Source organism: Mustelus asterias, chromosome 22, assembly GCF_964213995.1.
Source record: "Mustelus asterias chromosome 22, sMusAst1.hap1.1, whole genome shotgun sequence".
NCBI lineage: Eukaryota > Metazoa > Chordata > Chondrichthyes > Carcharhiniformes > Triakidae > Mustelus > Mustelus asterias.
Window position 1 is genome coordinate 16467152 of NC_135822.1, and position 27726 is coordinate 16494877.

At 50.4% G+C, this 27726-nt stretch overlaps 1 protein-coding gene across 1 annotated transcript in view; it reads right to left on the bottom strand.

Annotated features, from left to right (window-relative positions):
• The window catches only part of LOC144509869 (calmodulin-binding transcription activator 1-like), a 1175789-nt gene that overhangs the window by 146090 nt on the left and 1001973 nt on the right, over nucleotides 1-27726 (bottom strand). The window contains exon 7 of the mRNA XM_078238794.1: nucleotides 4698-4838. Coding sequence (XP_078094920.1) covers nucleotides 4698-4838 — 141 coding nt within the window. The remainder of the gene's footprint in view (nucleotides 1-4697; nucleotides 4839-27726) is intronic.

Sequence of the window (27726 nt, forward strand, 5' to 3'; positions counted from 1 at the left end):
ACCCCTCATCTCTGGAATCAATCTAGTGAACCTCCTCTGAACTGCCTCCAATGTCACTACACCTTTCCTCAAATAAGGGGACCTAAACTGTGCACAATACTCCGGATGCAGCCTCACCAATGCCTTGTATAGTTGCAACAATACTTTATTACCTTTATATTCTATTCCTTTAGCTATGAATGCCAACATTCCATTCACTCTCTTTATTATCTGCTGTACCTGCATGTTAGTTTTCTGTTACTCATGAACGAGGACACCCAGATCCCTCTGCACCAGAGCATCCCAAAGTCTCTCCCCATTTAGGTAATAAGTCACCTTCCCATTTTTCCAACCAAAATGCATCACCTCGCACTTATCCACGATAAACTCCATCTGCCACATTTTCCCACTCTCCTAACCTATCCATATCAATTTCTAAGGTTCTTATTTCCTCATTTCCATCTCAGCATTCGACTCCCGAAGGAATCCTTCACTAAACGGCATCAATGCCCTTTTCCTGAACTTATTTCTGTCGTTTTTCCCTTTCGAATGCTGCGCTGATCCAACTCAGTTTAGCGCAGGGACCAAACTGGAACGTGGAGCTCGATGCAGTCACTGTTGTAACCGACAGCACCCTCAGGTGTGTTTTACGAGGAACGTGTACCCTCAGCTCCAGAACTCCCTCCCTAAACGTCCCTGTCACATTCTCCTCTGTTCAGAGGTTCCTGAAATCCTATCTCTGTGACCAAACTTCTGGTCACCTCATGTGTCACATACCTTGGGATATTTTACTCTGTGTGTTTTTGCAACACATTTGAATCCCCAACCAGTTACCGTTAGGTCTGGCAGTTTATAATCTACAATTACTTCCAACTAGGTGTAACTGTATGCTGAATACATCTGTGACACCTGATATTCAATGTTGAGGCACCCGACTGATTTGAGGAGTAAATCAGATCTCTAAACACGATGCTGGCCGGTATCTAAGGTAATTTTGTTTAGTAAGTTTGTATCAGTGAGACAGTCAGTAATTGGTGATTTGAACTGATTGCTGGGTGAGATAGTGGGTGAAAGTTGTATTTTACACAGATTAACAACGCTCAGTGACCCCGGCATTCCTCTCGACACCAAATAAAACACTGGAAACCTCGCTGCTCCCCCAAACCATCCACCCCAACTGCTCCACCCCGACCCCCACCCGCTGCTTCCCCCGAGCCACCCCTGCTGCTCCCCCCCCAACCCACTCTTGCTGCTCCCCCCCCGACAATACCCGCTGCTCCCCCCCCGACAACCCCCGCTGCTCCCCCCCCGACAACCCCCGCTGCTCCCCCCCCGACAACCCCCGCTGCTCCCCCCCGCCGACAACCCCCACTGCTCCCCCCCCGACAATACCCGCTGCTCCCCCCCCGACAATACCCGCTGCTCCCCCCCCGACAACCCCCACTGCTCCCCCCCCGACAATACCCACTGCTGCCCCCCCCCGACAACCCCCGCTGCTCCCCCCCGACAACCCCCGCTGCTCCCCCCCCCCCGACAATACCCGCTGCTCCCCCCCGACAACCCCCACTGCTCCCCCACCCGACAATACCCGCTGCTCCCCCCCGACAACCCCCGCTGCTCCCCCCCGACAACCCCCGCTGCTCCCCCCCCGACAACCCCCGCTGCTCCCCCCCCGACAACCCCCGCTGCTCCCCCCCCCGACAACCCCCGCTGCTCCCCCCCGACAACCCCCGCTGCTCCCCCCCCCGACAACCCCCGCTGCTCCCCCCCCGGCAACCCCTGCTGCTCCCCCCCCCGGCAACCCCCGCTGCTCCCCCCCGATCCACCCCCGCTGCTCCCCCCGACCGCCCTCTGCTGCTCCCCCCCCCCGACCGCCCTCTGCTGCTCTTTCCCAACCGCCCCCCTCACTGCTACCCCTGACACCACCCCCACCGCTCCCCCCCAAACCCCCTACCGGTCCTCCCAAACCCCTCCACTGCTCCCCCCCGGACCCACCCCACTGCTTCCATCCGACCCCCCCCCACCGCTCCACCCACCCCCCCCTTCGCCCCCCCCGACCACCCCGTCGCTCCACCCGACCCCTCCCCCGCCGAGCCCCCTGCTGTTTCCCCCACCGTTCTCTCCACCCGCCCCCTGAACCCCTCCCACCGCTCCCCCCAAACCCCCCACGCCGCTTCCTCCCAAACCCCCCTCCGCTCCCCCAACCCTCCCACCGCTCCCCCCAAACCCCCCCACCACTCCCCCAACCCTCCCACCGCTCCCCCCAACCCCCCCACCGCTCCCCCCAAACCCCCCCACCGCTCCCCCCAACCCCCACCCTCCCACCGCTCCCCCCAACCCTCCCACCGCTCCCCCAAACCGCTCCCCCAAACCCCCCCAACCCCTCCCGCACTGATCCCCCCAACCCCCCCACTGCTCCCCCCAACACTCCCCATTGATCCGCCAAATGTTCCCCCATCCTCCCCACTGCTCTCCCACACCCCCACTGCCCCCCACACCGCTCCCCCAACCCTCCCACTACATCCCCCAACCCCTCCACTGCTTCCCTCAACCCCCCGGCTGCTCCCCAACCTTCCCCACTGCTGCCCCCAACCACTCCCACTGCCGCCTCCCAACACCCCCCCTGCTTCCCCAACCACCCCCCCCACTGCTCCCCCCAACCACTCCCACTGCACCCCCCAACACCCCCCCTGCTGCCCCCAACCACCCCCCCACTGCTTCCCCCACCCCCCACTGCTCCCCCCACCCCCCCACTGCTCCCCCAACACCCCTCACTGCTCCCCTCCAACCCCTCCATTGCTCCCCCAACCCCCCCACTGCTCCCCCCCAACCACCCCAGTGCTCCCCCGAACCTCTCCCCCACCCCCCCACTCCTCTCCCACAACCCACACACTGCTCCCTCAACCGCTCCCCCAACGCCCCCACAGCTCCCCCACTGCTCCCCCCCACCCCCTCACTGCATTCCCCAACCCCCCAGGACTTCTGCCAACCCCCCTGCTGATCCCCCCAACCCCTCCCACTGCTCCCCCCAACACCCCCCATTGCTCCCCCAAATGCTCCCCAGCCCCCCCACTGCTGCCCACCCCTCCACTGCTCCCCCCAATATCCCCACTGCTCCCTAACTGCTCCCCCAACCCCCCCCACTGCTCCCCCAGCCCCTCACTGCTCCCCCCAACCCCCCCACTGCTTCCCCCAACCCCCCCCTGCTGCTGCCCAAACCCCCCACTGATCCCCCCAACCCCCCTGTTGATCACCCCAACCCCCCACTGCTGCCAGCCTCCTACCCCAACTCTCATCCCGAAAACCCCATGCCCAGCCTCTTCCCTCTCAGCCCCTCAGCACCAACCCTCTCACCACCCCGTAATGGGCGGCACGGTAGCACAGTGGTTAGCACTGCTGCTTCACAGCTCCAGGGACCTGGGTTCGATTCCCGGCTTGGGTCACTGTCTGTGTGGAGTTTGCACATTCTCCTCGTGTCTGCGTGGCTTTCCTCCGGGTGCTCCGGTTTCCTCCCACTGTCCAAAGATGTGCGGGTTAGGTTGATTGGCCAGGCTAAAATTGCCCTTAGTGTCCTGGGATGCGTAGGTTAAAGGGATTAGTGGGTAAAATATATGGGGGTAGGGCCTGGATGGGATTGTGGTCGGTGCAGACTCGATGGGCTGAATGGCCTCTTTCTGTGCTGTAGGGTTTCTGTGGTTTCTGTGATTTCACCCACCACCCCTCCCAGTAACTCCCTCCCTGGTCTGAAGAGGAAGCAGCCACATGGAATGCAATGCACACCTTTGCATCGTCTCAGTCACAGAAACCCAAAGTGAATCCTCAGCATTGTAATGTCAGCAGTGCTGACGATCAGAAGAGATGTTCCTCAAGGTCCTGCCTGTTCTCCCAGAGGATGTTAAAGAACCCCAGGCACTATTTCGAAGAAGGGCATGGGAGTCTTCCCAAAAATGCTGCTTAATACCAATCCTATGTTAAAATCGCTCTCAATGGGAGCTTGCTGGTCTCAAAGAGCGGCCGTGTTCGCTAGTATATAACAGTGGCAACACCAGAAATACTTAACTGGTTGTTGAGTGCTCTGAGATATCCTGAGATCATGAAAGGCGCTATATAAATGCAAGTTCCCTGTTTTTATTTTAATCGGTTTGGTTTTGTGCAACATTTGAGAGCAGCACACTCAGTTTGCGAACTCCTGAGATAGAGAAAGGGGCTGTTCAGGAAAAGGTCTGATTGTTCCGCAGAGACCCTCCACTCTCCCATTGGAATGTGTGTGAGGGGGCGGGGGAGGGGAGGGGAGGAGTGGGGGGGGGGTCAGAACTTCCTTGGTCATAAATGCATGGATCATTCCACCAGAAATGAGACACGCGGACAATTATGTTGTTGCAATCGGCTGACCTGATGGAATCTGCCCCCACGACGGGGGGAAGGGGGGGGTGTGCCCCCTTCTGTCACGGGTTGAACAGAGCACCACCGACACTGGGTGTCCAGGCTCACACAGCAGGGGGGGGTGCCAGAGGGTTGATGGTCTCTGTGAAGACATACTCCAGCAAGGAGTCAGTAGCTTCTAAGGTTGGGGGGGAGGGACTGGGGGAGGTGGAGGGGAGGGCTGTGGGAGGGGCAGTATTTTGATGGCAAATAAAATCCCCAAGAGTATTAATTTAAAAACGTAAACCGCTAAGAGGCACGCGCTAATTGGAAGGGTTGCCCCCGGTCTGTCCTACCCAGATTGCCGGTGCACAGGCAGTTGTGAGTGCGAGGCTGTGGCTTGGTCTGATGGCTATCCAGGATCTGCTGAACGAGCTGCTCCACCGAGAAACCAGCGCTGGTGTTCCCATTACTGCAGGTCCACTTGATGCCATGAACTGTTGGAAAAATGCAGACACTATGAGAAACCACCTTGCACCGTTTCACCGGGAGGCTGGAGTGGGGGGTGGGGATGGGGCGCAGGGGAGGAAACAGGTGTGAGGGCTGCTGTGTGGGCATGGGATGATGGGGGGGGGGGGGGGGGGGGGGGAGCCATCCGGTGGGGACACAGCTCAAAATGTGTTCCAGTCCACATAAAGACTAACATGGAATTCTGTCAGACAAATTGAGTGACGGGGGCGGGGCAGGAAGGTCAGGCTGATTGACAGCAGCGGCCATCTTGATTCACTTCTTCAAAGGGGAGCTGCACAGACAGCTGGTTATCAAAGGGAGTGAAGGGCATCAAGGTAGCTAGAGACTGAGATAGCCAATCAAGACCCTAGTTCAAATGATACCACTTAATTGCCATCTGTCAATTCTAAAATGGTCCACATTGAACAATGTAGACTGTAATGTTAGGCTTAGGTTCTGGTGCTTTTGCTCCATTCTTCTCAAGGGCCAGGGGAGATCAATCCAAGAACAACAGGGCTAATTTTCCAACGTCACGCTTGCAGCAGGGATCCTCACCCATTGGGAGGCTGTACGAGAAACCTCGATGCGCGCACATGGCATGATTTTCTGTCAAATACCACGGTTGTAAAGTTGTAGCCCACCACACGCCTGAATGCGCACCACAGGCTTGCTAGCTCACACCAAGTGCCTCTCGTTCATCACCCTTGCGAGCTCACGGACCTACAACTGTTTCCGTTCCAGCAACACCCAAATTTTATAATTGCCATCCTCAAGCCCAAAGCCCTTCAAGGATTTGCCTTTTCTGACTCTAACTTCCTCCAGCCCTGCCACTCTCCGAGATCTCTGTTCTCTTCCACTTCCAGCTCTTGTGCATCCCTGATTTTCATCCCTCCGTCTTTGGTGTCCATGCCCTCAGCTGCTTAGCCCCTAAACTCTAGAATCTCCTCCCCAGTTGTCTCTGCCTCTGTCTCCTCCTGTACGATTTCTTTAAAACTTAACACTTTGGCCAACTCTCCCAATGTCTCCTTCTGAGGCTCAGTGTCAAGAACCTTGGGAGAATTAGTGCGTTAAAGGTGCTATATCAATGCAAGTTAATCAAAACCTCTCAGAATTGAACCCCCTTATCAGATCGTCATTTAACCTCTTTGGAAAAACACCAGTTTCTTTGGTGTCCCCTCATAACTAAAGTTAACCTCAGCAAATCACTTTTACTGCACCCTCTGCCAGCCCCAAACACCCTTTCTCAAGGGAGGCATCCAAAACTGGGCACAATATCCTAACAGTGACCTCGATTGAGTATCACCTCTGCTAGTGTTCTTATGAAGATTCCATGCTCATCGAAATATATAAAATACTAAATAACACAAGCTCCTACGTTACAGTATGCCCTGCTCTTTAAGATCAGGAATATCATATCCTGGAAAGTGTAGCTTTCTCTAAACTCTAAAGCTACACACCCCAACTGCAGACGAGGTCAACTCAGAGTCTGTTACTGTTCAGTAAATTCTGGGAAGGTTCCAGTCGGTGCCAGTTAAGAGAGGGCAGATGTTCTGGTTCCTGATATTTTGTGCTTGTGAAGACTTTCTTTAGAGCTCATGTTGAAGTTTGGCAAGAACGCTCGAAGCGGATAAGAGATGCACCATTTTGGAATAGCCACGGTTTCTCCTTTCAACTCAAACCGCTGAACTGCTTTGCCCTGAATGAGAAATGTTGGAATAAACTGGCAGCTGTGCTGGTGGAGGCAAAAACTGTTTGGGTGTTCCAAGTGTCTGAGGCTATGATGGGAGAGTGGGGCTATTTAGTGGGAGTGGAATCACTGGGAAGTATGGCTTCTTCTTGTCTTTCACTCTTACTAAGAACCTTCCCATCTTGAAAGTCTTACCTTGGTTTGTTGAGCTGTTTCAGGAGATCTGGTGCAAGTCCATCGCAGTGCAGAGTTTAGACAGTCTGCTGCCTGGCTCCTCCGTCATCCCACGCGTCAAGATCCGGAGTGTTCTTCTTTTAGTGAACACTGATCCCCTCCTCACCCTCAACTCGCCCCCAAAACCCAGAGGACCACTCAGAACGAAGCCCAGTCCATCACGCAAACCAGCCTCCCATTCACTGACACCGTCTACACTTCCCGCTGCCTCGGCAAAGCAGCCAGCAAAATCAAGGACCCCGCGCACTCCAGACATTCTCTCTTCCACCTTCTTCCGTCAGGAAAAAGATACAAAAGTCTGAGGTCACGTACCAGCCGACTCAAGAACAGCTTCTTCCCTGCTGCCATCAGACTTTTGAATGGATCTACCTCACACTAAGTTGATCTTTCTCTACATCTTAGCTATGACTGTAACTGCAAACAACAGTGAAAAACTGCACGGTGGCATAGTGGTTAGCACTGCTGCCTCACAGCGTCAGGGACCCGGGTTTGATTCCCGGCTTGGGTCACTGTCTACGCAGAGTTTGCACGTTCTTGCTGTGACTGCGTGGGTTTCCTCCAGGTGCTCCAGTTTCCTTACACAGTCCAAAGACGTGCTGGTTAGATGCACTGGCCATGCTAAATTCTCCCTCAGTATACCTGGACAGGCGCCAGAGTGTGGTGTCTAGGGGATTTTCACAGTGACTTCACTGCAGTGTTAATGTAAGTCTAATTGGGACACTAATAAATAAACTTTAAACTTTAATACTATATTCTGCACCCTCTCCTTTCCTTCTCTATGAACGGTATGCTTTGTATTGCACGCAAGAAATAATACTTTTCACTGTATATTAATACATGTGACAATCAAATCAAATCAAATCAAGAACCCACTTTGCTAGATGGAGTCAAAATATCTAAAGGCATCAAGCAAGGAGGTGTATTGAAGATGCAGAGCCTTGTGGGGATATATTATGGGTGCCACTAGACTATAGTATCCTGAATACACCTTCTTTGCTCAATATTTTGGGGAGATTTAGAGCATTCTCCCATTGTCATCCCACACATTCAACTCAAACCCTGGAGGAATGGGTCAAAATCCTGGAATTCCCTCCCTGACGGCATTGTGGGTCAACCCACAGAACGTGGACTGCAGCGATTCAAGAAGGCAGCTCACCACCACTTTCTCAAGGGCGACTAGGGATGGGCAATAAATGCTGGCCAGCCAGCGACGCCCATATTAGATACAGGGTAAAGCTCCACATCATGACTCCCATCAAACACTCCCAGGACAGGTACAACACGGGGTTAGATACTGAGTAAAGCTCCCTCTACACTGTCCCCCATCAAACACTCCCAGGACAGGTACAGCACGGGGTTAGATACAGAGTAAAACGCTCTCTACACTGTCCCCATCAAAAACTCCCAGGACAGGTACAGCACAGGTTTAATACGGAGTGATGCTCTATCTACACTGTTCCAAAGCAACACCACAAGCCCAGTCTCAGACATTTGTCTCCCAGTTTCACCTTCCCACGCCGCCCATTCATTGAGCTCTCCTGAGTGAGGGGCCAGTCTAGCTCAAGGTGGTTATTGAGTTGTGGGAATTTGCTCACTTGGAACTGCAACGAGACTGTCCAAAATTCCTGCAGCAACTGTATAGGCAGCAGATAGAAACTGTGGTCCCAGGCTCCAGGTTTAATGGTTAGTGCACCGTCTAATCTTATTTTGAATGCTTCGGAGCAGGAGCAAATGATGAAGGAGTTGGATTCTGCCAGTAACATCGATTCCCTAATTCATTGACTGTAAAACACTTTGGGGCATCTTGAGGTTGTGAAAGGTGCTATGTAAATGCAAGTTTTTCTCCTTTTTATGAGCAATGGAAACTTAAGGGTCTAGAACTTCAGTGGGGATTCTTCAGCGAGTGGGATCCTCTGGCTCAGTGGAATCCCTAAGAAAGGGGTGGATGTGACTAAAAGCAGCAGCTTTTTTTCATTCATTCGTAGAGGGAGCTTTACTCTGTATCTAACCCCGTGCTGTACCTGTCCTGGGAGTGTTTGATGGGGACAGTGTAGATGGAACTTTACTCTGTATCTAACCCCGTGCTGTGCCTGTCCTGGGAGTGTTTGATGGGGACAGTGCAGAGGGAGTTTTACTCTGTATCTAACCCCGTGTTGTACCTGTCCTGGGGGTGTTTGATGGGCACAGTGTAGAGGGAGCTTTACTCTGTATCTAACCCCGTGCTGTACCTGTCCTGGGAGTGTTTGATGGGGACAGTGTAGAGGGAGCTTTACTCTGTATCTAACCCCGTGCTGTACCTGTCCTGGGAGTGTTTGATGGGGACAGTGTAGAGGGAGCTTTACTCTGTATCTAACCCCGTGCTGTACCTATCCTGGGGGTGTTTGATGGGCACAGTGTAGAGGGAGCTTTACTCTGTATCTAACCCCGTGCTGTACCTGTCCTGGGAGTGTTTGATGGGCACAGTGTAGAGGGAGCTTTACTCTGTATCTAACCCCGTGCTGTACCTGTCCTGGGGGTGTTTGATGGGCACAGTGTAGAGGGAGCTTTACTCTGTATCTAACCCCGTGCTGTACCTGTCCTGGGAGTGTTTGATGGGGACAGTGTAGAGGGAGCTTTACTCTGTATCTAACCCCGTGCTGTACCTATCCTGGGACAGAGACTTGGTTGAAAGAGGGACAGGACTGGCAACTGAATATTCCGGGGTACAAGTGTTTTAGGCGAAACAGAGGAGGGGCCAAAAGAGGTGGGGGAGTAGCAGTATTAGTTCGAGAGCATATTACAGCGGTGCAGAGGGAGGACAATTCAGAGGGGTCGTGTAACGAGTCACTGTGGATGGAGCTCAGAAACAGGAAGGGCGCAGTCACTATGTTGGGGGTATACTACAGGCCCCCCAACAGCCTAAGGGAAGTGGAAGAACTGATATGTCAGGAGATAATGGAAAAATAGGGTTGTTGTATTGGGAGACTTCAATTTCCCTGGTATAGACTGGAAATCGTGTCGGGCTGGGAGTCTGAATGGGGAGGAATTTGTAAAATGCGTACAGGAAGGTCCTTTGGAACAATATGTAGATAGCCCGACTAGAGAGGGGGCTATACTGGACCTCGTACTGGGGAATGAGCCCGGTCAGGTCTTCAAAGTTTCAGTAGGGGAACATGTGGCAAATAGTGACCACAATTCTGTTAGCTTTAGGATAGTGATGGAAAAGGATGAGTGGTGTCCCAAGGGTAAGGTGTTGGATTGGGGGAAGGCTAACTTTAGTGGGATTAGGCAGAAATTGGCAGCTCTTGATTGGGAGAGGCTGTTTGAGGGTAAATCCACATCTGGCATGTGGGAGTCTTTTAAGGAACAGTTGTTATGGCTGCAGGATAGGCATGTGCCTGTAAAAAAGAAGGATAGGAAGGGTAGGATTCGAGAACCGTGGATAACCGGGGAAATTGAGGGATTGGTCAAAAAGAAAAGAGTGGCGTACGTTAGGTCCAGGCAGCTAAAAACGGAGGGAGCTCTGGAGGAATACAAAGAAAGTAGGAAAGAACTCAAATGAGGAATTAGAAGGGCAAAAAAGGGTCACAAAATGTCCTTGGCAGACAGGATTAAGGAGAATCCCAAGGCATTTTATTCATACGTTAGGAACAAAAGGGTTGTCAGGGAAAAAATCGGACCTCTCAGGGACAAAAGTGGGGAATTATGCTTGGAGCCCAAAGAAGTAGGGAGATCCTAAATGAATACTTTGCGTCGGTATTCACAAAGGAGAGGGATGTGTTGACTGGGAGTGTCTCGGAGGGGAGTGTTGACCCGTTAGAGAAAATCTCCATTACAAGGGAGGAAGTGTTAGGTTTTTTGGGAATATAAAGACTGACAAATCCCCAGGGCCTGATGGAATCTATCCAAGGCTGCTCAGGGAGACGAGAGATAAAATCGCTGGGCCTCTGATGCAAATCTTTGTCTCGTCATTGGACACAGGTGAGGTCCCAGAGGATTGGAGGATAGCTAATGTGGTCCCGTTATTTAAGAATGGTAGGAAGGATAACCCGGGAAATGATAGGCCGGTGAGCTTGACGTCCGTGGTAGGGAAGTTGTTGGAGAGGATTCTTAGGGATAGGATGTATGTGCATTTAGAAAGGAATAAACTCATTAACGATAGTCAGCATGGTTTTGTGAGAGGGAGGTCATGCCTCACTAACCTGGTGGAGCTTTTTGAAGAAGTGACTAGAATGGTTGACAGGGGAAGGGCCGTGGATGTCGTCTATATGGACTTTAGTAAAGCGTTTGACAAAGTCCCTCATGGTAGGTTGGTGCAAAAGGTTGGATCTCATGGGATAAAGAGGGAGGTGGCTAGATGGGTGGAGAGCTGGCTTGGTCACAGAAGACAGAGGGTGGTAGTGGAAGGGTCTTTTTCCGGCTGGATCCCTGTGACTAGTGGTGTTCCACAGGGCTCTGTATTGGGACCTCTGCTGTTTGTGATTTATATAAACGATCTGGAAGAAGGTGTAACTGGGGTGATCAGTAAGTTTGCAGACGACACAAAAATGGCTGGACTTGCAGATAGTGAGGAACATTGTCAGAGGCTACAGAAGGATATAGATAGGCTGGAAATTTGGGCAAAGAAATGGCAGATGGAGTTCAATCCAGATAAATGCGAAGTGATGCATTTTGGTAGAACTAACGTAGGGGAGAGCAATACGATAAATGGCAGAACCATAAAGGGTGTAGATACGCAGAGGGACCTGGGTGTGCAAGTCCACAGATCCTTAAAGGTGACGTCACAGGTGGAGAAGGTAGTGAATAAGGCATATGGCATGCTTGCCTTTATAGGATGGGGCATAGAGTATAAAAGTTGGGGTCTGATGTTGCGGTTGTATAGAACGTTGGTTCGGCCGCATTTGGAATACTGCGTCCAGTTCTGGTCGCCACACTACCGGAAGGACGTGGAGGCTTTAGAGAGAGTGCAGAGGAGGTTTACCAGGATGTTGCCTGGTATGGAAGGGCTAGTTATGAGGAGAGATTGGGTAAACTGGGGTTGTTCTCACTGGAAAGACGGAGGATGAGGGGTGACCTAAGAGAGGTGTATGAAATTATGAAAGGCATAGATAGGGTGAACGGTCGGAAGCTTTTTCCAAGATCGGTGACGTTCACGAGGGGTCATAGGTTCAAGGTGAGGGGAGGGAGGTTTAACACGGATATCAGAAGGACATATTTTACACAGAGGGTGGTGGGGGCCTGGAATGCGCTGCCGGGCAAGGTGGTGGAGGCGGACACACCTGGAACGTTTAAGACTTATCTAGATAGCCACATGAACGGAGTGGGAATGGAGGGATACAAAAGAATCGTCTAGTTTGGACCAGGGAGCGGCGCGGGCTTGGAGGGCCGAAGGGCCTGTTCCTGTGCTGTATTGTTCTTTGTTCTTTGGGAGTGTTTGATGGGGACAGTGTCGAGGGACCTTTACTCTGTATCTAACCCTGTGCTGTGCCTGTCCTGGGAGTGTTTGATGGGATCAGTGTATAGGGAGCTTTACACTGTATCTAACCCCGTGCTGTACCTGTCCTGGGAGTGTTTGATGGGGGACAGTGTAGAGGGAGCTTTACTCTTTATCTAATCCCGTGCTGTACCTGTTCTGGGATGATATTTATCACTTCAGAATCGCAAAGGTGAAACTGTTTTCTCCATTGTTATCCATCATGTATAACAGGAGCACAAACCTGTTCATAAACTAACTTCTTTGATCTATCCCATCCTCAGACATCAATATGAGTAGGATTTGTGTAACACTTTGCCACGTGCAATTGATCACAGGTTGGCTCTGGGGATTTTGTGGTCACCCAGTGATTGTTATAATCCAATGAATGATGTGGAGATGCCGGCGTTGGACTGGGGGAGGCACACTAAGAAGTCTCACGACACCAGGTTAAAGTCCGACAGGTTTATTTGGTAGCGCGAGCTTTCGGAGAGCTGCTCCTTCATCAGGTGAGTCACTCAGTTGGACTCTAACCTGGTGTTGTGAGACTTCTTACTGAACCCAATGAATGTTCTCAGTTGCTGCAGCAGCAAGAGACAGACGCCAGAGGGCGATGCTCCCCGATGGAATCTCCTCCACTGGGACAGACTGTTCGTTCACAGCAGAAATAAAGACAAGTAAATCTGACGTAGCCCCAGAGGGACTGTGCAGAAACATTGCTGCAAGTACCCCAGAAAAGGAAAATCAACCGAACCTTTACTTTCCTGAAGTTTGCCAGTGATACTGCAGCCAAGTGAAAGAAAGATGCTGTCTGGATGCCCACTGTGGTGTGGTGGAGAATTTCTGACTGAGATTTGACAGCTGCTCAAGCCCTCCCCCCCACAGTTGAAGAGTCTCGAAACCAAACAGCTGGAAATCGCACATCGGGAGGGTTTCGGGGAGCCTTATGTGGGGGCCCTGTCCCTGCCCTGGGATCACATTCATTCAGACAGTTTCAGCACAGGTTAGCAGAGGTTGAGGCTCAGAGACTCTCCCAGCAGACTAGATGTTTAGCAAAAACTGGGGAGCGTTTGGAGGATATTTAGAGGTGAGAGGGAAGGATATGAATCTCCCTAGCAGGTCTACCCCCTCTCTGTCACCTGTCAATCCCTGGGGTGGGTGGTGGTTTGATGAGCCAATATAGAGGAAGCGCCACGATGGTCAGCACTGCTGCCTCACAGCGCCAGGGACACGGGTTCAATTCCGGCCTTGGGTGACTGTGTGGAGTTCACACGTTCTCCCCGTGTCTGCGTGGGCTTCCTCTGGTTTCCTCCCACAGTCCAAAGATGTGCAGGTTAGGTTGATTGGCCATGCTAAATTGCCCCTTAGTGTCAGGGGGATTAACAGGGTAAATATGTGGGGTTATGGGGAATAGGGCCTGGGTGGGATTGTTCTGAGTGTGGGCTTGAATGGCCTCGTTCTGCACTGTAGGGAAATCTATGATTCTACAAGCGCAAAGGGGAGGGATGAAGGAGCTCGATGGGCTGAATGGTCTCCTCCTGCACTGTGGGGATTCAATTATAATTCGGAGGTAGCTGTTATCTTGATTTAAACCCACTTGTATTCTGCACCAGTGCTGCTACCAGCCGCAGTAAATCTGGCGAGATTGCTTTTGGTGTACAAGTGCGCGACACAAAATAACTTCCACGATTTCTATTGAAGACAATCACCAACTCTGACAACGACGTGAAAAAAACCACTCTACCACCAGGACTGATATTTACATACATTACTAACCAAAAGACAAACACTGAGCTGAGCCTCAGAGGAAGCTGCCAACACGATCATTATCCTTGTTAAACAAAGCAGGGCGCTGGTGAATCTCACCAGGCGGGTAGAGTATCCTCGTGGCGTTAGTAGTGAATTGAGCTCAGTCCCCGCTGCCAGGATTTAATGACACTTGTGTGCGGGCACCAGTGAAGTGAACTTACCTGGCGTTCAGGTGCCCCTTGTCCCGCTGTTGTGTGCTTATTGCTGATACCCTCTGAGGTTATGTGAGGAATTGCTACTCAAGAGGTCCCGTGTCACAGGAGAACAATAAATAAAGATAACACTAAACAGGATTCAGCAGCCTTTCCAGGCTATTTTCCGATTGGGGACTATACTGCGTGATGTGTCCTCATTTCTGTGCCATTTCAGAAGCGCAAAGTGGCACGCACTGCTCACTCACAGCGCCCAGGGGCCCGGGTTCGATTCTCGGCTTTGGTCACTGTCTGTGCAGAGTCTGCACGTTCTCCCCGTATCAGTGTGGGTTTCCTCCGGGTGCTCCGGTTTCCTCCCACAGTCCAAAGATATGCGGGTTAGTTGTATTGGCCATGCTAACTTGCCCCTTAGTGTGTAGGTTAAGGGGGTGAGCAGGGTAAATGCGTGCGGTTATGGGGATAGGGTGGGGGTGGGCCTGGGGAAAATGCTCTGTCAGAAAGAGGTCCGATGGGCCGAATGGCCTCCTGCTCCACTGTGGGGATTCTGATTGTATGAAAGAGCCTCCGAGATGACCAAGTCTTAAACGGCAATACTGGTTTAGCCTCACTTTAGAGCAAGGAGTTGGAATGTCCACCAGGACTGGCCCAAGATCGTTAAACAGCTGACTGACAATTAAAATGGCTGCCGTCGCTCATTAGTGAGGCTGCACAGCATTCTGGTTGCTCGTGTGTGAACTAACGCCCTCTCCTACAACCAAGCAGCTGATTGGAAGAAATCAGTCATTGCTGAAAATTTTGAGTGCTACTTAAAGATTTATTGACTGTTTATCCCCAGCTCACTTGAGGTTTTGGAGAAGATATTTGAAATGTTGCAAGGTTTTCTGGGATTTTCTGTCAAGACAATATTGACATGTTGTCATAATTTACTCTGGAAATTATCTGAGGGCTTCACCTGAAAAGACAAAGTGCTGCGTTACTCTACATTATAGGAGTCACCAGGAGAAAGGGAGTGCTCAGTCCTGGGTACCTTCTCAGGGTTATTTGTTCATGGGTTGTGGGTGTTGCTGGCTAGGTCAGCATTTTTTGCCCCTCCCTAATTCCCCTTGAGAAGGTGATGGTGTGCTGCCTTCTTGAACCACTGCAGTCCATGTGGTGTAGGTACACCCACAGTGCTGTTCGGAAGGGAATTCCAAGATTTTGACCCAGTGACAGTGAAGGAATGGTGATATATTTCCAAGTCAGGATGGTGAGTGGCTTGGAGGGGAACTTCCAGGTGGTGGTGTTCCCATGTGTCTGCTGCCTTTGTCTTTCTAGATGGTAGTGGTCGTGGGCTTGGAAGGTGCTGTGACCAGAGTTTGATGTAATTCCAGCTATGGCCAAATATTTAATTCACTTTGTTCTGCAAGATTAAGAATGCTCACTTCAAATAAAGCATCATGGGGTTGCTGTTAAGAGCAGATAAAAACTGCAGATGCTGGTGTGGAAAATTAGGTTACACCAACAACAAGGCAACTCCGTCAGCGAAAATGGAAAAAAAACTTATCAACAAGGCCTTCAGTGAGGCCTGCGCCTGCAGGATAAACGACTAATCTAAACCTTGTGTCAGTTTCATAAACACTGTTCCCAGCCTTGGCCACAGGATGAAAATAAGACTCTTTCAATAACAAAATTGTTTGTTGGGAGGTTAGTCCTCTTGTTGCTGTGGAGAAAGGCAGAGCTGTGACTGGTGACAGGATTTTTGGGGTAAGAATTAGTTTTAAGTACTTTCCCGCGGGTGTTATTTATTTATTTATTTAATTTAGTTTTAAATTTTGGCGCGCAACCGGCAGTGGCCGCGGGGTTTACTGGGAAGGGTCAAAAGTTCTATATAAGTCAGTTAGTTGGGAGGTTAGTCCTCTTGTTGCTGTGGAGAAAGGCAGAGCTGTGACTGGTGACAGGATTTTTGGGGTAAGAATTAGTTTTAAGTACTTTCCCGCGGGTGTTATTTATTTATTTATTTAATTTAGTTTTAAATTTTGGCGCGCAACCGGCAGTGGCCGCGGGGTTTACTGGGAAGGGTCTCTTGAGTTTTTTTTTTAGTGCACAGGAGGTTTAAAAGGCAGGTCCCACTATCTAGCGGGCAGCGTTGGGAGCGGGCAGCGGAGTGAGACGGAGCTGAGTGAGAACTGAGGGGCTTTGGCTCATCGGGCTTAGGCAGAAAGGGCGAGCAGGGGTGAGTTTCTTATTTTTAAAAATTTTTATTTATAAGTTACTTTTCTCCGGGTACCTTGGTAGAAATAATTTGGAACACAGAGGAATAATCTTCATTCACTTTTTTCCCTGTGTTTAAAAGGGCAATTATGACTGTCAGGCCAGTATGTTGTTCCCAATGTAGGATGTGGGAGGTCCTGGAGGCTCCTAGCCTCCCAGACGACCATATCTGTGCTGGGTGTGTTGAGCTGCGGTTCCTAAGGGACCATGTTAGGGAACTGGAATTGCAGCTCGAGGACCTTCGCCGGGTTAGGGATAGTGAGGAGGTCATTGACAGGAGCTATCGGCAGGTGGTCACACCGGGACCACGGGAGGAGGGTAACTGGGTAACAGTGAGGAAGGAGAAAGCTCGGGTGATGGTGAGCACCCCGGTGGATGTGCCCCTTAATAATAAGTACTCCTGTCTGAGTACTACTGGGGTGGACAGCCCACCTGGGGGAAGCAGCGGTGGCAGTGTCTCTGGAGCTGAGCCTGGCCCAGTAGTGCAAAGGGGTAAGGAAAGGAGGGTAGTGCTAATTGGGGACTCTACGGTGAGAGGGTCAGATAGGCGTTTTTGCGGACACAGACGGGACTCTCGGATGGTGGTTTGCCTCCCTGGTGCAGGGGTCCGGGATGTCTCTGGTCGAGTCCCAGAAATCCTGAAGGGGGAGGGAGAGGAGCCCAAGGTCGTGATGCATATAGGTACTGCTGACATAGGTAGGAAGAGGGAAGGGGTCATGAAAAGAGAATATAGGGAGTTGGGTAGACAGCTGAGAAAGAGGAATGCAAAGGTAGTAATCTCGGGATTGCTGCCTGTGCCGCGGGAGAGTGAGAACAGGAATCGGTGGAGAATTAATGCGTGGCTGAGGGACTGGAGCAAGGGACAAGGATTTGGGTACTTGGATCATTGGGACCTCTTTAGGGGCAGGTGTGACCTGTTTAAAAAAGACGGGTGGCACTTGAATCCCAGGGGGACCAATATCCTGGCGGGAAGGTTGGCTAAGGCTACTGGTGAGACTTTAAACTAGAAAGGTTGGGGGGAGGGAATCGAAATGAGGGGACTGAGAGCGAGGAGGTTAGCTCGCAAATAGATAAGGAATGTAGACAGGGTAAGAGGGAGGTTAGACGAGTGAGGGAGAAGGGAAGTGCTCAGGCTGAAGGTCTGAGATGTGTCTATTTTAATGCCAGGAGTGTAGTGAATAAAGTGGATGAGCTTGGAGCGTGGATTGCTGCTTCGAATTGTGATGTGGTGGCCATTACGGAGACTTGGATGTCTCAGGGACAGGACTGGGTGCTTCAGGTGCCGGGTTTTAGATGTTTCAGGAAGGACAGGGAGGGAGGCAAGAGAGGGGGGGGAGTGGCACTGTTGATCAGGGATAGTGTCACGGCTGTAGAGAAGGTGGACGCCGTGGAGGGACTGACTACGGAATCTCTGTGGGTGGAGGTTAGGAACAGGAAGGGGTCGGTAACTTTGCTGGGTGTTTTCTATAGGCCGCCCAATAGTAACAGAGATGTTGAGGAGCAGATGGGGAAACAGGTCCTGGAGAGATGTAGGAATAACAGAGTTGTCGTGATGGGAGATTTTAATTTCCCAAACATAGATTGGAATATCCCTAGGGCTAGGGGTTTGGATGGAGAGGAGTTTGTTAGGTGTGTCCAGGAGAGTTTCCTGACACAGTATGTGGATAAGCCTACTAGAGGAGAGGCTGTTCTTGATCTGGTGCTGGCTAATGAACCTGGACAGGTGGAGGATCTCTCGGTGGGTGAGCATCTTGGGGATAGCGATCATAATTCTATCTCCTTCACGATAGCATTGGAAAGAGATAGGGTCAGGCAGGCTAGGAAAGTGTTTCTCTGGAGTAAAGGGAAATACAGTGTCATCAGGGAGGAAATTAGACGGGTAAATTGGAAGGAGGCATTCTTGGGGAAAAGTACCGAAGGAAAGTGGAGGATTTTCAAGGAATGTTTGTCTGGAGCTCTGCATGACAACGTTCCGATGAGACAGGGGGGTGTTGGTAGGGTACGGGAACCGTGGTGCACGAAGGTTGTGATGAACCTGGTAAATAAGAAAAGAGAGGCGTACAGAAGGTTCAGAGAGCTAGGAGGTGTTAAGGATTTAGAGGAGTATACGCGATGTAGGAAGGAGCTTAAGAAGGAAATTAGGAGAGCGAGAAGGGGTCATGAGAAGACCTTGGCGGGTAAGATTAAGGAGAATCCCAAGGCTTTCTACAAATATGTCAAGAGTAAAAGGATGAGATGTGAAGGCATAGGACCCTTAAAAGGTGAAGGGGGAAACGTTTGTGCGGAACCGTTAGAAATGGCGGAGCTGCTTAATGAATACTTTACCTCGGTATTCACGGTGGAAAGGGATCTGGGTGGTTGTACTGCTGGATTGCGGAGGACAGAAAGGATCGAGCATGTGGACATAAAGAAAGAGGATGTGTTGGAACTATTGAATGGCATCAAGGTTGGTAAGTCGCCGGGACCGGATGGGATGTACCCCAGGTTACTGTGGGAGGCGAGGGAGGAGATTGCGGAGCCTTTGGCGATGATCTTTGCATCGTCGATGGAGACGGGAGAGGTTCCGGAGGATTGGAGGATTGCGGATGTGGTCCCTATATTCAAGAAAGGGAACAGGGACAGCCCGGGAAATTACCGACCGGTGAGTCTAACCTCAGTGGTTGGTAAGTTGATGGAGAGGATCCTGAGAGACAGGATTTATGATCATCTAGAGAAGTTTAGTATGATCAAAAGTAGTCAGCACGGCTTTGTCAGGGGCAGGTCGTGCCTTACGAGCCTGGTTGAGTTCTTTGAAAATGTGACCAAGCACATTGACGAAGGAAGAGCGGTGGATGTGGTCTATATGGACTTCAGCAAAGCGTTCGATAAGGTCCCCCATGCAAGACTTCTTGAGAAAGTGAGAGGGCATGGGATCCAAGGGGCTGTTGCCTTGTGGATCCAGAACTGGCTTGCCTGCAGAAGGCAGAGAGTGGCTGTGGAGGGGTCTTTCTCTGCATGGAGGTCAGTGACCAGTGGAGTGCCCCAGGGATCTGTTCTGGGACCCTTGCTGTTTGTCATTTTCATAAATGACCTGGATGAGGAAGTGGAGGGATGGGTTGGTAAGTTTGCTGACGACACCAAGGTAGGTGGTGTTGTGGATAGTTTGGAGGGATGTCAGAAGTTGCAGCGAGACATAGATAGAATGCAAGACTGGGCGGAGAAGTGGCAGATGGACTTCAACCCGGATAAGTGTGTAGTGATCCATTTTGGCAGATCCAATGGGATGGAGCAGCAGTATAAAATGAAGGGTACCATTCTTAGCAGTGTAGAGGATCAGAAGGACCTTGGGGTCCGGGTCCATAGGACTCTTAAATCGGCCTCGCAGGTGGAGGATGCGGTCAAGAAGGCGTATGGCGTACTAGCCTTCATTAATCGAGGGATTGAGTTTAGGAGTCGGGAGATAATGCTGCAGCTTTATAGGACCCTGGTTAGACCCCACTTGGAGTACTGCGCGCAGTTCTGGTCACCTCATTACAGGAAAGATGTTGAAGCCATTGAAAGGGTGCAGAGGAGATTTACAAGGATGTTGCCTGGATTGGGGGGCATGCCTTATGAGGATAGGTTGAGGGAGCTTGGTCTCTTCTCCCTGGAGAGACGAAGGATGAGAGGTGACCTGATAGAGGTTTACAAGATGTTGAGGGGTCTGGATAGGGTGGACTCTCAGAGGCTATTTCCAAGGGCTGAAATGGTTGCTACGAGAGGACACAGGTTTAAGGTGCTGGGGGGTAGGTACAGGGGGGATGTCAGGGGTAAGTTTTTCACTCAGAGGGTGGTGGGTGAGTGGAATCGGCTGACGTCGGTGGTGGTGGAGGCAGACTCGTTGGGGTCTTTTAAGAGACTTCTGGATGAGTACATGGGATTTAATGGGATTGAGGGCTATAGATAGGCCTAGAGGTGGGGATGTGATCGGCGCAACTTGTGGGCCGAAGGGCCTGTTTGTGCTGTGGCTTTCTATGTTAAAATTCCAAAGAGCAAGATAGGGTGAAGTATAACTGCTACATTGTCTGTATGAATCGGGAGAACACCTTGCAGTGCATTGTGTGTTCTCCATGCTAGCAAGTAATTAAAGCTTGGAAGTTTGAGTCCTCGCCTAGTGTTGCTTGTACCCAAGTCGACTATAGTGCCTAGTGTTATTTGTACTCGGGCCATTGCCTGTACCCAGACACAGGCAATGAACCCCATCTTCAGTGAGTGCAGCCGACACACACACTGTTCCAGGAAGACTGCGTTTGAGTGCTGGACTGGCACGTGTCCTGTTTCACTGTCTGCCGGCTAGTTCAAGTTATGCTGATCCTCAATTAACCCCAAACCTGTCGGCTGAAACCGAACTTTCATACAGGTGTGACATACTGGCACAGCATTTGGTTCGAGCAGATTTCACCCTTTCAAGCCTGTGTCTGCATTTTCTCCAATTTGATGATTAACTCCTGCAACATTTTTTTTTAAATCACCTTATTCTGTCAATATTTTCCCATTGATTTTATTGAGTCCTCCCCACCAGGGATGGGATTCTCCGGCCGCGCTCGCCCCAAGGCCAGAAATTCCCTCCCAAGGTCAATGGACCTTTGCACGGTCTGCCCCCGCCTCCCCCCCACCCCCGCTACGATTCCCATGGCAGGCGGGACGGGAAAGCTCCCCACAAGGTCTCTAAGGCAGGTGGGTCTCGACTATTGATCTCCAGTGTCAGCCCCGGTTCAATAAGTAGCACTCGTGCCTCTGAGTCAGGTGTTTGTGGTCTATAGTCCCACACCAGAGAAATCTAGGCTGACACTCCAGTGGCACAACTGAGGGGGATGCCGTCTTTCAAATGTAATGTTAAACGAAGGCCCCTTCTGCTTTCTCAGGGGGGTATAAAAGATGCCAAGATGCTATTGTGCAGAAGAGCAGGGGAGTGGGGGGGTCTCCTCTAGCGTCTTGGCCAATATTTATTCCTCAGTCAACATCACAAGAACAGGTGATCTGGTCAACATCATGTTGCTGCTTGTGGGAGCTTGCTGTGCACATATTGGCTGACACACGTTTTCCACATTGCAACAGTGACCATGTTTCAAAAGTGCACGGTTGGTGGCAGAGCACTTTGGGTCCTGAGTTGTGAAAGGTGCCACATAAATGCAATTCTTACTTTGTGTTTTTATATTGGAGGAAAACTGAAATCTTGTGGTTGGGGGGGTGGTTCTAGGACAAGAGGACACAAACTTAAAATCCAAGTCAGGTCAGAAAGTTAGCAAATATTTTTTAAGCGAAGGACAGTAGAAATGGTACAGGTACAGCACGGGGTTAGATACAGAGTAAAGCTCCCTCTACACAGTCCCATCAAACACTCCCAGGGCAGGTACAGCACAGGGTTAGATACAGAGTAAAGCTCCCTCTACACTGTCCCCATCAAACACTCCCAGGACAGGTACAACACGGGGTTAGATACAGAGTAAAGCTCCCTCTACACAGTCCCATCAAACACTCCCAGGGCAGTTACAGCACGGGGTTAGACACAGAGTAAAGCTCCCTCTACATTGTCCCCATCAAACACTCCCAGGACAGGTACAGCACGGGATTAGATACAGAGTAAAACTCCCTCTCCACTGTCCCCATCAAACACTCCCAGGGCAGGTACAGCCTGGGGTTAGATACAGAGTAAAGTTCCCTCTACACTGTCCCATCAAACTCTCCCAGGACAGGTACAGCAAGGGGTTACATACAGAGTTACGCTCCCTCTACACTGTCCCATCAAACACTCCCAGGACAGATACAGGACAGGTTAGATGCAGAGTAAAGCTCCCTCCATACAGTCACTATCAAACACTCCCAGGGCAGGTACAGCACGGGGTTAGATACAGAGTAAATCTCCCTCTACACTGTCCCTATCAAACACTCCCAGCACAGGTACAGCATGGGGTGAGATACAGAGTAAAACTCCCTCTACACTGTCCCCATCAAACATTGTAAGAAGTCTCACAACACCAGGTTAAAGTCCAACAGGTTTATTTGGCAGCAAAAGCCACTAGCTTTCGGAGCGCGGCTCCTTACTTACCTGACGAAGGAGCAGCGTTCTGAAAGCTAGTGGCTTTTGCTACCAAATAAACCTGTTGGACTTTAACCTGGTGTTCTGAGACTTCTTACTGCGTTTTCCCCAGTGCAACGCCGGCATCTCCACATCATGCCCATCAAACACTCCCAGTACAGGTACAGCACGGGGTTAGATACAGAGTAAAGCTTCCTCTGCACAGAATTCTCTTTCACAAAAGCCAGCAATACTAACTCAATTATTAATGATAAATCTGAGATTGATAGTTTTTGTTCGAGATGTGGAATGAGGATCTGGAACTAAATGATCTATTCTTGTTCCAATATCTCGCTGACAAATTGAACTGGTTTGGAAGTGGATGAGTTTGTTCCATACGGTCAGTCCTCTTTAGACTGTGGGAGAGAATGAGAGCACCCGGAGGAAACCCACACAAAAACAGGGTGCAGAATTTACCCGTCCGCCGCGGGAATTGTAGCGGGCGGGACACGGACCGTGCAAAGGTCCGTTGAACTCGGACGGGATTTTCCGGCCTTTGGGCGAGTGCAGCTGGAAAATCCCACCTAGGGAGAATGTGCAAACTTCATGCAGTCGTAAAATAGAATAGAATCCTCCAGTGCAGAAGAGGCCATTCAAACCATTGAGTCTGTGCTGACCACAATCCCACCCAGGCGCTATTCCCGTAACCCCACACATTTACCCTAGCTAGTCCCCCTGACACCGAGGAACAATTTAGCATGACCAATCAACCTCACTCACACGTCTTTGGAATGTGGGAGCAAACTGGAGCACCTGGAGGAAACCCACGCAGACACGGGGAGAACGTGCAAACTCCACCCAGACAGTGACCCAAGTCGGGAATCGAACCCGGGTCCCTGGAGCTGTGAGGCAGCAGTGCTAACCACCGTGCCACCGTCATGCCCCTCATTCCCAGCAATCACCCAGCTGCAGCAAGTTCCTGAAATACGGCCCTCCCTTCACTCTTGACGGTAATGAGTCTCGCTGGGGCACAGTTCCATGGATGCCGGGTACCCGCAGAGGGGAATAGGACACCAGGAGAAGGAGACAGTGGTGGGTAGTTTGCACTTGTGGAACTGTACCCAGTAAGAGTCAATGTATTCAGAAGAAATGAGAAATGAGCCAGCTCAGGAAATTGGTGACAGAGAATCAATAACAGCCCTGTGCTGTAGGACATGGTTGCTCAAACAATCTCTCATTGCTTGCAGCCATTTACAAAACCAATGAACAGTGAGACAGAAAATCCACACTAAATTTGTGGAAATTTCTTACATTAATTACAGTTTACAACAAGAATATTTTATTTTGACGTCTTGCTAATAGTTTACAATTAATTTTCAGCAATTCTCCTCACACGCACATGCTACCCCTGGCAGGTTTTACCATCGGTGAATTTGTTTCCCTTCTGTCAGAGATTTTTCTTTGACGCTTTTATGGAGTTAGCAGGAAAATAATTTTAAATTTGCATTTCCTCCAAAACCCACCCCGGGGCAGTTACAACATGGGGCTAGATACAGAGTAAAGCTCCCTCTACACTGTCCCCATCAAACACTCCCAGGACAGGTACAGCATGGGGTTAGATACAGAGTAAAGCTCCCTCTACACTGTCCCCATCAAACACTCCCAGGACAGTACAGCATGGTGTTAGATACAGAGTAAAGCTCCCTCTACACTGTCCCTATCAAACACTCCCAGGACAGGTACAACATGGGGTTAGATACAGAGTAAAGCTCCCTCTACACTGTCCCCATCAAACACTCCCAGGACAGGTTCAGCATGGGGTTAGATACAGAGTAAAGCTCCCTCTACACTGTCCCCATCAAACACTCCCAGGACAGGTACAACATGGGGTTAGATACAGAGTAAAGCTCCCTCTACACTGTCCCCATCAAACACTCCCAGGACAGGTTCAGCATGGGGTTAGATACAGAGTAAAGCTCCCTCTACACTGTCCCCATCAAACACTCCCAGGACAGGTACAACATGGGGTTAGATACAGAGTAAAGCTCCCTCTACACTGTCCCCATCAAACACTCCCAGGACAGTACAGCATGGTGTTAGATACAGAATAAAGCTCCCTCTACACTGTCCCCATCAAACACTCCCAGGGCAGGTACATCATGAGGTTAGATACAGAGTAAAGCTCCCTCTACACTGTCCACATCAAACACTCCCAGGACAGGTATAGGACGGGGTTGGATACAGAGTAAAGCTCCCTCTACACTGTCCCCATCAAACACTCCCAGGACAGGTACAGCATGGGGTTAGATACAGAATAAAGCTCCCTCTACACTGTCCCCATCAAACACTCCCAGGACAGTACAGCATGGTGTTAGATACAGAGTAAAGCTCCCTCTACACTGTCCCCATCAAACACTCCCAGGACAGGTACAGCATGGGGTTAGATACAGAGTAAAGCTCCCTCTACACTGTCCCCATCAAACACTCCCAGGACAGGTATAGGATGGGGTTAGAGACAGAGTAAAGCTCCCTCTACACTGTCCCCATCAAACACTCCCAGGACAGGTACAACATGGGCTTAAATACAGAGTAAAGCTTCCTCTACACTGTCCCCATCAAACATTCCCAGGACAGGTACAGCACGGGGTTAGATGGAGGAAAGCTCCCTCAACACTGTCCCCATCAAACACTCCCAGGACAGGTATGGCACAGGGTCAGATACAGAGTAAAGCTCCCTCTCCACTGTCCCCATCAAACACTCTCAGGGCAGTTACAGCCCCGGGTTAGATACATAGTAAAGCACCCTCTACACTGTCCCCCATCGAACACTCCCAAGGCAGGTACAGCACAGGTTACACTCAGAATAAAGCTCCGTTTACACTGTTTACTTGAACACTCCAAGGACAAGTACAACACGGGTTAGATGTAGATTAAAGCTCCCTCTACACCGTTCCCATCAATACTCCCAGGACGGTACAGCTTGAGGTTAGATACAGAATAATGCTGCCTCTACACTGTCCCCATCAAACAGTCCCAGGACAGGTACAGCACGGGTTAGATACAGAGTAAAGCTCCCTCTACACTGTCCCCAACAAACATTCCCAGGCAGCATGGTGGCACAGTGGTTAGCACTGCTGCCTCACAGTGACAGGGACCTGGGTTCAATTCTGGCCTTGGATGACTGTCTGTGTGGAGTTTGCACATTCTCCCCGTGTCTGCGTGGGTTTCCTCCGGGTGCTTCAGTTTCCTTCTACAGTCCAAAGATGTGCGGGTTAGGTTGATTGGTCATGCTAAATTGACCCTTAGTGTCGGGGAATTAGCAGGGGAAAATACGTGGTGTTATGGGGATAGGGCCTGGGTGGGACTGTTGTTGGTGCTGGCTCAATGGCCATCTGGCCTCCTTCTGCACTGTCGGGATTCTATAATTCTAGCAGGTACAGCATAGATTAAATACAGAATAAAGCTCCCTCTACACTGTCCAGGTCACACTCCCAGGTGCAGCATGGTGTTAGATACAGAGTTAAGCTCCCGCTATACTGTCCCCATGAAACACTCCAGGACTGCTACAGCATGGGTTAAATGCAGAGTAAAGTTCCCTCTACACTGTCCCAGGATAGGTACAGCACAGGGTGAGATACAGAGTAAAGTTTCCTCTACACTGTCCCATCAAGCACTCCCAGGACAGGTACAGCACGGGGTTAGATACAGAGTAAAACTCCTTCTACACTGTGTCGGGACAAGTACAGCATGGAACGGATAGTGCTGCTCCCTCTGAACTGTTTTAGTGCTTGTTCAGCACAAGGCACTCACGGTTAGATTCTGCTACTATCTCCTTAATAATGGACTCTAGACTGATGTTAGAGTAATTGGCCTGCAGTTTCTTGCTTTCTGCCTCCCTCCTTTTTTGACTAATGGTGTTATGTCTGCAGTTTTCCAATCCAGTAGGACATTTGCAGAATCTGGTGAATTTTGGAAAGTTACAACCAATGCATGCACTACCTCCACATCCACTTCTTTTAAAACCCAAGGCTGCAGCCTATCATGTCCAGGAGACTTGTCAGTCTTCTGTCCCATGAGTTTTCTTGGTGCTTTTTCATTAGCGATCGCAATTGTTTTCAGTTCCTCTTACCCTTTTGCCTCTTGATTTTCTACTATTCCTGGGATGTTTCTGTGTCTTCCGAAGAGCGATAGAAAACATTTGAATAAAGTCTCTGCCATTTCCTTGTTTCCTGTTGTTAATTCCCCGAGCTACTCTGTTCCTTTTTATGCACTTCTAATGCTCTTCCCTGCTGCCATCCACCTGCCTCGCATTCAGTTGATCTTTCTCTACACCCTCGCTATGACAATACATTCTGCACTCTCTCATTTCCTTCTCTATGAACGGTATGCTTTGTCTGTATAGAGCACAAGAAACAATACTTTTCACTGTACACCAATATATCTGACAATAATAAATCAAATCAAGTGTTAACTGTCTGTTTTTATATTTCTTGCTTGTTTTCTTTCATATTCTAATCCCTCATGATTTAATATTGCTTCAGTCGTTCTTTGCTGGTTTCAGAACTTCTCCCAATCTTCTGGGAAATCTTTGCAGCATTGTACATTTTTTCTTTCAGCTTGGTACGGCCCTTAACTTTGTTTGTTCATCACAGATGGTGCATCCTTCTTCTTGAGCCTTTCTTTCTCAATGAAATTTTAAAAACTTGTTCCACCCTGTAATTTCCCAGTAAATTTACTCCTCTACATCTTCCCCATTATTTGGTACCCTATAGAATACACCCAGTAATGCAATGTCACCCCTACTGTTTCTTAACTCTCATCAAATAGATTCCATCCCTTATCATTCCAGAATGTCCTCTCTCTCCAGCACGTGACAGTTGAGCCACCCATAGTGTTTATCAGTGTTACAAGTAGGCTTACATTAACACTGCAATGAAGTTACTGTGAAAATCCCCTAGTGGCCACACTTTGCTGCCTGTTCGGGTACACTGAGGGAGAATTTGGCATGGCCAATGCACCTAACTGGCACGTCTTTCAGACCGTGGGAGGAAACCGGAGCACCCGGAGGAAACCCATGCAGACACGGGGAGAACGTGCAGACTCCACACAGACAGTGACCCAAGTCGGGAATCGAACCCGCGTCCCTGCGCCGTGAGGCAGCAGTGCTAACCACTGTGTCACCGTGCCGCTCCTTGTGTTGTAGACTTGGCTGTGGGTGTACACCCCAATGGATCCTTCAACGTCACTGGAACTG